Source organism: Mus musculus, chromosome 10, assembly GCF_000001635.26.
Source record: "Mus musculus strain C57BL/6J chromosome 10, GRCm38.p6 C57BL/6J".
Lineage (NCBI taxonomy): Eukaryota > Metazoa > Chordata > Mammalia > Rodentia > Muridae > Mus > Mus musculus.
In genome coordinates this window covers 120,225,713-120,235,429 of record NC_000076.6, presented here as the reverse complement: position 1 = coordinate 120,235,429, position 9,717 = coordinate 120,225,713, and the positions used below count along the sequence as shown (strand labels likewise).

The following is a 9,717-nucleotide window of genomic DNA, read 5'->3' as shown; positions in this document are numbered from 1 at the left end:
TCTGCCTTACAGCTGTAGAATGTCTCCACTTGGCAATTCCTCGAGGTCTTTGGAGTCCCCTTCCGCTCTAGCCTGTGCCTTCATTACTCAAACCGCATCTTCCTTCACCCTCTCCTCCCACTTTCTCCTCCAGGACACTTCAAGTCGTCCAATCAAATCATTTATAAATCTTTCTCCGACTCCTAATATTCATATCCCAGATACATGGACACAAAATCTGAAAACATTCAGTTTCTTCACAGGCAATATATATCACTGTGTAGTACATGTGTGAATAGGGAAAAATGTGTATCTGCACGAATGTGACAGCCATCACACAAAATGCGGTCAAAGACAAAGTTCCAGGCATGGTGGGCCTCACCTCTAAGTCTGGGGGCTCAGGAGGCTGAGGCGTTACTGTTGCATGACTGCAAGTTTGATGCCAGCTGGCTCTCCGGGTACCAGGCTAGCCAGGACCTTGTCTCAAAAACAAACCAATAAATAAAAATCTCCCTGGGTTCTACCCGAGAGCTTCAGCTGACAGTCACATGGCTTCCACTCAGCTGTCTGGTCACGAATAACCTCGGCCTATCCCTGTGTTTGGACACATTTCTATCCTTCGTTGGCACATTTCTGATGAAGTGTTACTTTGTGAAATCCACTCTGGTTTCCACCCAGAGGTTTGAGAAGGGTTCTCTAAGTCATTTTGTTACTAAGCGAGTTGTTTACCTGACCCTGAGCCTGCTTCAACCCAATCTCATCACAGATTAAAACAAGAAGCCTACTCCAAGAATACTTTTTTTTTTTAATGTATATGAGTACACTGTAGCTGTCTTCAGACCCACCAGAAGAAGGCATCAGATCCCATTAAGGATGGTTGTGAGCCACCATGTGGTTGCTGGGAATTGAACTCAGAACCTCTGGAAAAGCAGTCAGTGCTGTTAACTACTGAGCCATCTCTCCAGCCCCAAGATCATCTTTTGTCTTGGAGAAATTGTATAGGCTCCGTGAGAATGCATGCTTTGAAAAAGCAGTCCTGGTTTTAGCTACGTTGACTCCCGTGCCTCAGTTTCCCCAAGTGTAGATAATATTAGCAGCATAATCATAGGCCTCTGGATCAATTAGATGAGTTAATAATTTTAAATTTATATCTTTATTAGTCTTACGTATATTTAATATTTTTAAAGGGAACAAAAATTGTTCCATTCTGCTTCTAAAGCGTCCTTGTGTGATTCCAAGTGACTTCCTGCTTGGCTTGAGCGCCCTCTGGTGGTTTTACAGCAATTCTCTGGACAGCATTAAAAACAAACTTGGAGAAGCTGTGTTTAACTAAGATTAAAGTGCTTCCCCACGTATTCGATGGGTTAAAAGCGATAAAGGGCTTATCACACCCCTGAACCGATTTCAAAAGTCCACTCTAGATATTCTGCCAAAATCCCGAGATGGACAGACAGACCCACCGTGCCAGCAGTACTGTCTGGGAACTCAGGGCTGAGACTCACTCGTGGCAGTCACTGTTCAAAAGCTGTGAGGACTTGACACACTAAAGCCTGACTCAAAGCACTTCCCATAGGGGTTCCGGTAACCTGGGGCAGGGCGGATGGGTGGATGCGGAGGTCAGAAGTCTGGCGTTTTCCTTAACTGCTCTTTGATATCACTTCCGGTTTTTTCTGAACTTGAGCTCTTTCACGTGTATAGACTGGCTGGCCAGCAGGTCACATTCCTTCTCATCAGTAGTCACCTGGTCACTAGTGACCTTCCCCAATGGAAACCTCGCCTTCCTAGAACGGAGACACATGCTCAAGGGCCTACCTGTGTATATGGGTGCTGGGAATCCGAACTTGGGTCTGCACGCTTCCATAGCAATGGGGCCATCTCCCAATCTAACTTTTAAGTTAAAACCGGAGCGACCAAATGCCAAAAGAAACTTTAAACGAACAACCTAACACCACAGAGAGGCTCAAACCGTCTGTTACTGGTATCAAATTGCGGTTGTGGGCTACAGGGAAAATGTATATAGATCCCTGGAAGTGTTCAATTTCAGAAACCTAGCAATGCTGCTAAAACTGAAATGAAAACTAAGGGCATAGCGTCAACATAAGGCTGCCCACAGTAAAAGGGTTAAGGTCTCTGCAGCCTCTTATTTCACACACACCTATTTATCAGCTACCTCTCACACTGTTATTGACAACCACAGCAAAAAGCAGAGACCTCGGATACCATCCACCTCCAACTCCCTTTCACCTGTTGATTCTGGGATTGAACCCAGGGCCTGTGGACATTGCGGATTAGTGTTCTACTATTGAGCTACGTGACCAGCTTTATCTTGTCCCCTTCAGAAAGATGTATTTTTTAAATACATTTAAAATGAGCTACTGGGTGGATTGAGGAGGGACCATTACACTGATTTTAAGCGTCTCCTGGCATCATTTTGTGCTTCCTTCTGTAGCATTTGGCCACATGCATGCCTGGTACTTTGAGGTCTCAGGGCCAAGTAACTTTACTCTTATACATTTTTCTTTCCTGGAGGGATACATTTTTTTTTTTGAGCAGATACATTTCTAGTATCTGCAAAGTCCCTGGTTTTATTCAGCACAATAAGGTGGTGGATATGACTAGAATAAAACTTCAGATGGAACGCTAAATTTAAATAGTTGGAATGAACAAAGCGTACAGAGGCAGATTCAACTAACACTCATCTCACTGGTATGTAGCCAGACTAATTCTAGGTTTCTTCATAAAACAGTACTAAGTTAGCTAACGCCCATCAGTGTTTACATATGGGGCACTTGCCAAATGGATGCATACATACATATATACATACATATATAAACTAAGCGTCCCGAGAAACCGATTCTGAGAATGCACTCTGGGAAATGCTACACTTTATTATTTTGTTTTAAAGATTTATTTATTTTATGTATATGAGTACACTGTATCTGTACAGATGGTTGTGAGCTATCATGTGGTTGTTGTGAATTGTTACTTAGGACCTCTGTTTGCTCTGGTCAATCCCACTTGCTCCGGTCAGCCCGATCGCTCTGGCCCAAAGATTTATTATAAATAACTACAGTTGCTGTCCTCAGACACACCAGAAGAGGGTGTCAGATCTCATTACAGGTAGTTGTGAGCCACCATGTGGTTGCTGGGATTTGAACTCAGGACTTTCAGAAGAGCAGTCAGTGCTCTTACCCGCTGAGCCATCTCACCAGCCCTAGACTTTATCATTATTTTAAGCTACACAATATTGAAATTGAGGATCACTTGTTTTACACAATAATCTATACATGTAATAGTCCACCTGAGCTAAAGGCTGGTGGTCTTCTCAGTGTCTGAAAACCCTAATGATATATAAAAGAAAATGTCAAACTCCAAGATCTCCACGCAAAATATCATTTATTATGAATTATAAAAAAATAAACACTTCAAGTAAGTACTACTGGTAAGATCCACTGATGGCCTTTTTAAGACTATTTTAGTTATTAGTGCGTGGGAAGGTGTGCATAGAATGTCGGTGCCAGTGACGGCCACAAGAGGGCGCATCCTTGGGAGTTGGTTTTGAGCCACCCAACAAGAAACAGAAGTTGACTCTTCCTCAGGCTCTTGATACCCTATTTTTGAATATGATAATGTAATAGCTTTCTGCCTATACTATTTTGATATAAGCATGTTTAATCTGAGGAACTGAGTACAATGGCCATTCTGTAAGATCAAATAGTTATAACCACATCAATGCTTACAATACTCAGTGCCAGGCAGTATCCAATCACAACTTCAGCATAACATTCTTTCATCACCAAAGAGATTTTATTCAAGTTTCTAACACAAATGAGTTATTTTGGTTTGAATTACAGAACTAAGTACAAACTGAAAACAAAGTTTCTGGGTTTTTTGTTTGTTTGTTTGCTTGTATTTTCAAGACACGGTTTCTCTGTGTAATGGAGCCCTGGGTGCTTTGGAATTGCTCTGTAGACCAGGCTGGCCTTGAACTCACAGAGATCCACCTGCCTCCACCTCTTGAGTGCTGGGATGAAAGGGGTGCACCACCACGCCTGTCTCCCTTGCCAGTCTTTAAGGTCTACCAGGCCAGGCCCTTCGCGGCCTTTGCTCTGCTTTTCCCTCGTTTCTTTTCTCTCTTGGCCTTCAGTCTTTTTCTTTGCCTCTGGTTCATCCACACTGGGTACTGGCCATGCTGGTCTAGAAGAGTCTTTCTGTTTCTCTTAATTTCAGTTTCCATTTTCATGTCATCTAAATTAGAAACAAGGATAAAATGAGGAGTTATTACATTCACACGTGACAACCCCGTGGAGTCGCATGAGCGTCAGAACCACATGGAGGCTGAAATCAAAACAAAGAGACCACTCTCTATGGAAGCCCTTACAGCAAAGTCAGACATAAGCCACACGTGCCGCTGCATGCTCCTAAATCCATGTGTGCACACGTGTGTGTGCGGGTGCCCACGGAGGAAGAAGAGCGTGCAGTCAGGTCCCTGGAGCTGATGTTCCAGTTGGCTGTGGGCCACCTGACACAGGAGCTGGGAAATGAACTCTGTGAAAGCGCCAAGTGCTGAGCCACCTCTCCAGCCCTGAAAGTTAACATCGTAAGCAGTGAGTGAGTGAGTGAGTGAGTGAGCGAGCGAGCGAGCGAGTGAGTGAGTGAGTGAGTGAGTGAGTCTGGTCTACATTTAAAGGAAGCACAGAGAGGAAAGTAGAAAGGCTGGGATCAAGGGATGGGCGACAACTTCTGGCCGTGGGGTTTAGTGTAACAAGTAATGCTTTGGTGCAGACAGAGGGGACAAAGACAGGGGAGACAGCTGCATTTTTTGGCTGAGGAAACTATGCAGGTTGCACAGTCCCCAGCTGCAACGGGGACATGAAGAGGAACATACTTGAGGGCAGAAGGAGCAAGCTTTACTAATATGACTAAACCGAAGGACTCCCCTCGTCTCCACTTCTATTCCCATTTAGCTCCTGAAAGATTACAAGTGAGGGCACCAAGGCAGTCTCCAGGCAGAAATTGAGAGAATTCTTCTCTCAGGATGCTGAGGAAAAAAAAGAAGAGGCACAGACTGTAAAAGGAGATTATCCTTTAAAAAAAAAAAAAAAGCCAGAAGCCCCCCTTTTACCCTACAAGCCTCCACGCTGATGGACGGCTCCTCCTCACACCCTGATGCTTCCTCCACCCCCAGTTTCCACCCCAGCGCCTCGCTGCAGCGACAATGCACCAGGTATTTGGGAAAAGGGCTAGACAAGCGTGGAGGGAACAAGGGTGAAAGCAAGGCAGCAGAACTCAAGAGAATGTAACAAACAACGCAGAAATATCTGATCAAATTACAGAAGCAAACAACACCCCGACAAGATACGATAGCTATCCACTAAGAGCAGGAAGTTATTCAAGGGAATAGTCAAAGTTAAAAATAAAAGTTTCGGAATAGAAAAACAGAACAGTATACTAAGATCCTACATGATAAAATTAAGAAAATTAGGGGGCTTTATGCCAAGAGACTCAAAGATGCCCAGAATTTATAAAGAATGTTTACAATCCACACAGACAGAAACAACCAAACCTTAAAAACAGGCAGTTCCATTGCAGTGAGATATTTGAGGCACTGCTAGGTGGCTATAAATGTCTGGCAGGTGCAGAGAAGAGCAAAGCATTACTGTATGAGCCACGTTCCATCTCTAAGCCCATACTCCAAAGCACTGAAATTGGGTATTAAAAACAAGCACACAAGCAAGCACGCAAACGTGGACACTAAGGTTTATCAGACCACAGAAGCACGGAAATGCCCCAGATGCCAACTACAAACAAATAAAACGTGGCACATACGACAAACCAGTATTGCCTTTAAAGGGAAAAATTGATATCTGCTAAAACATGAAGTTTAGAGTGAGACAGTAAGCTACAAAGCAAGCCATAGAAGACCAACGGCATCAGCAGCTGTCCGTCTCGGGGTTGGAAGGACAGGGAGAGAAACTCCTAGGGGGGCGCAGCCAAGAAAAGAGTTGCAGAGGTGCTGTGTGTGCTGAAAGGGACACAGCCAGTTCAAGTCTCAAACCTCTCAGGGGCAGCGGAAGCAGAGCAGACCAACAGAAACCAGACAGGAGGGTTTCTCTTTGGAAGAATGGGACGCTAACACTTCGGATTAAGCACTAAGAACTTTGGGGTCCTTGGCCTTCAAGACATGAACACACTTCTACCTTAAGAGTGCCTTTTAAAAAAAGACCTACACTGAAGCTTTGCCTGCATGTCTGTCTGTGTGGATGTCAGATCCTGGAGCTACTGACAGTTGTGAGCTGCCGTGTGGGTGCTGGGAACTGAACCTGGGTCCTCTGGAAGTGTAGTCAATGCCCCTCATATGAGTGCTTCCTTTAGCTGCCAAGCAGGGGCATTAAAAACAAACACCCCTTTCTTTGCTGAATCCAGCATTATACAGAGCCTCCAATGAGTAACAATACACAGGGGTCTCTAAAAAGATGCAAACAAAAGTGAGATTCTGTGACTTTCCAGGGTAATTAAACATCTGCCTAGATGCTAAGCTCCATCCCGCAGTACCATCAGTGCCTGGGGCATTCAAGCTGCTGTGTAATTGCTGAAGATCCATTCTAAACAGCTCAGCGATGCTATTCACAAACACTGACTGTGAAACAGCTTAGCACAGTCTCTAAAAGAAACGTAAGCTTCCAAAGGATAAAGACGTGAACACACCAGGTATGTGAGGTGCATACAGTGAGCACAGGACAGCTCCAAGTGTGATTGAAGAGGAAGTGTTTACTGTCGAAATGAGGGAAGGTACAGTCAGAAGAGTCCAGAGCAGGAGAGAAAGAAGACAAAACATCGCCAGTGGACTGAACCAGGCCATGAGAGGAGAGAAAGTGGGGTGGGGGTTGGGGAGGCAAGAGAGGAAGAGAAGTGGGGTAAAGGCGACTGAGAGGAACGAGAGGATCCAGGAGCCGAGAGAAGCACGGCCGAGACGGCAGTGTTATATGGGAGTGAGAGGGAGGCTTGTGAAGTGGAGACACTTGGGGGTTGGGGGGAGGAGCTGAGAGGAACCAGGGTGCCAGCATGTACTTTATTATCTAATAAGCTCCACAGCTAGCCATTTGTCCCCAGTTTCTTTTGGACTTGACACTAGGGACAAGTAGAATGGGTAGAAGACGGCTTTAAAAAGACAGAGAGAGACCGACCCCTAAGAGAAAAGTGGATCATTTTTTAGAAAAACCATGTAAATGAAGACCGAGGCTCACCCTTTTCCTCATCTGCGCCGTCACACCGCCCTTCCTCACACTGCATTTTCTCCTGGCGAGGTTTGGCTACCACCACGGTTGCTATCTCCTCAACGTCTTTCATTAGAGCATCCCCGTCCACTCTGAGGATACTCTTCAGTCTGTTGAGCTCCCTTGGCGCATTCTTCTTTCTCTTCTCGGCCCGCATCTTCCTCTTCCACTTACTCCGCAGGCTTTTAGCCATGCTTCACCTGGCGGTGAACAGAAACACAAACAAAAGGTTTACTGCTCACACCCTTGACTGGCAAGGACGTGGCCAAGCAGCCTTCTCTTCAGAACTGGGACAGATGGAAGAGAAGTTGTGCTGTGCCCTCATGCTTAGCTTATGTAATAATCAGCGCAGAGCATGAAAGGACTAAGTCCGGACACGTCAGGCCCCTTTAAGTAGGAACAAGTCGTTAATTCAAGCCGTTCTCAAAGAGCAGCTATGCATAGTAGACACAGAAAGCGAACAGCTCCGCCTTAAAATCACCTATTGCGCTGTTCTTATCCAATATCCGTCACCACATCTTTAGTGTGAACTTTTAACAGCTTAAACCATAGCTCCCTGCCTTTTAAAGACTCCTCCCCTCGTGTATCAAAGCTCATCCCGCTCCTCTCGGGCCTCCGACTTACTCTCTAGCCCCACACGCACGCAAGCTCCAGTCCGCACAACGCCCACTTCAGGACCGTCACATCTCCGATCTAGGTCTGGAAATGGCTCTCCCTAAGGCTCGCTCTGATCCTCCGACTCCTGTCAGCTCCTTTCTACCAAGTTCGGCTTCAACCCGGAGCTACCGTCCCCGTCTGCGGACTGCGGGGCTGAGCCGGATCCCCCGGGGCCACCGCTCTGCTGCACACCGTACAGGTCACGAGAACCGTGGGGTGGCTGGGTGAGGTCCCCTGAGCGTCAGCAATCACCAGTGGTCCGTGTGCGGGACCCCGAGCCTCGCCCTCCCGAGCCCCGCACCGAGCGAGGATGCGGTCAGGTCTCGCCGCGGAGGCAGGGTCCGAGCCAGTCCTTCACGCCGCGGAGTTGAGTCCAAAGCCCACGCAACTCACCTGAGAGACAACACCGCGCACCACGCGTGGGACGCCAACCGGAAGTACAGGCGCTTCCGGCTTCCGTTCAGGGGCCAGCGCACAGCATGCCGGGATCCTTGAGAGGCGTGGTCTTTGGGGAGGCGTGGTCAACCAGCTGTCTCTGTCATCCCGAGGCTTTGGCTGACCCCTACACCTACAGGAGAAAGTTTAAGGAATTTCCTGTCGGGAGTGGCAAATTATAAATCAAAGCATCTCAAAGCCTTGGATGGGCCAAGCCTGGCCGGGGGCCCTGTCTGTGACAGCCTCACGAGAAAGGATACCAAAGGGATTGCTCAGCTCTGATCATCCTGGAGCCCTTTCTGAGTTTTGTTTTTGTTTAATTGCAGTCTAGAAATTTTCTCATTTCGGCTGAGGATCCTAGGAGGTACGCGGCTGTGAGGATGTATCAAATTGTACAACTTAAATACGTCACGTCGACTGCATGCCAGTTATATTTCAAAGTGTCACCCAACAGAATAATCTTTCCTTATCCCCACGAATTTAAAGGGTAAAACAAGCTATTTCAACCAATGTTGATCTGTCCAAACTATTACATACCTGAGACAAAGCTAACCTAGGGTGAATGAGTTTACAAAAAAAGGTGTGGTTTTTGCATGTGCTTCTAATATTGCACAAGCTATGGGCGATACGCAAGTCTCTTTAACACTTGTGAAAGATAAGAAGAGTGTCTTAGGGCCTAGATAGTACCTCATTCATTGATCTTCAGTGGGTGATTAGGCAACAAACGTTAACTACCCAGACTTACCTGGAAACAGTGTTTTCAACAGATCACCACATTCAAGCATGTATGTGTACCACATGTGTGCCTGGTACCAGAAGAGGCCAGAAGAGGCCATCTCATCCCTTGAACTGGATTTACAGTTGGTTGTGAGTCACCACAGGGGTGCTGGGAACCAGTTTTACTTAGTTTTACTTCCATTACTGTGAAGACACCATAACCAAAGCAACTCTTAAAAAGTAAAACATTTATTTGGGACTGGCTCACAGTTTCAGAGGTTCAGTCCATTGTCGTCATAGCAGGAAGCATGACAGCATGCAGGCAGACATGGCGCTGGAGAAGCCCAGATCTGAAGGCAGCCAGAGGTTCTCTTCTGAACTGGCTGGAGCTTGAGCACTAGGGACCTTAAAGCCCACCTACACAGTGACACACTTCATCCAATAAAGTCACACCTATTCCAATGAGGCCTCACCTCCCAATATTGCCACTTCCCATGAGCCAAGCATATCCAAATCACCACAGAACTGAACCCAGGTCTTCTGCAAGAGCAAGAGGTGCTCTTAACCACTGAACCAGGTCTCCAGCCCCCTTTATAAGTGATGACTTATAAAATCCCTGTTTAATTGCTAGAAGAGCTGTGTCTTTTTGAAG

The 9,717-nt window shown here is 46.3% G+C and overlaps 1 protein-coding gene across 2 annotated transcripts; it reads right to left on the bottom strand.

The window, feature by feature from the left end:
• Positions 1–3,358: 3,358 nt before the first annotated feature.
• On the bottom strand, positions 3,359–8,382 carry Llph (LLP homolog, long-term synaptic facilitation (Aplysia)). Of its 2 annotated transcripts, none has more exons than XM_006513954.2 (3): positions 7,881–8,382; positions 7,227–7,456; positions 3,359–4,227 (listed from the first exon to the last, which is right to left on the bottom strand). In XM_006513954.2, exons 2-3 carry the CDS (start codon positions 7,447–7,449, stop codon positions 4,058–4,060), a joined length of 393 nt encoding a protein of 130 aa, XP_006514017.1. In that variant the 5' UTR covers positions 7,450–7,456; positions 7,881–8,382; the 3' UTR covers positions 3,359–4,057. The 2 variants fall into 2 exon arrangements, with proteins under 2 accessions (XP_006514017.1, NP_079707.1); NM_025431.2 differs by having other exon boundaries at positions 3,360–4,227; positions 8,307–8,370.
• Positions 8,383–9,717: the final 1,335 nt, after the last annotated feature.

Excerpts from the sequence above, each read along its gene's own strand:
- Llph (XM_006513954.2), bottom strand. The coding sequence starts at position 7,449 with ATGGCTAAAAGCCTGCGGAGTAAGTGGAAGAGGAAGATGCGGGCCGAG. Across the intron at positions 4,228-7,226 it reads CGGCGCAGATGAGGAAAAGG|ATGACATGAAAATGGAAACT; the intron begins GTGAGCCTCGGT and ends TTTCTAATTTAG.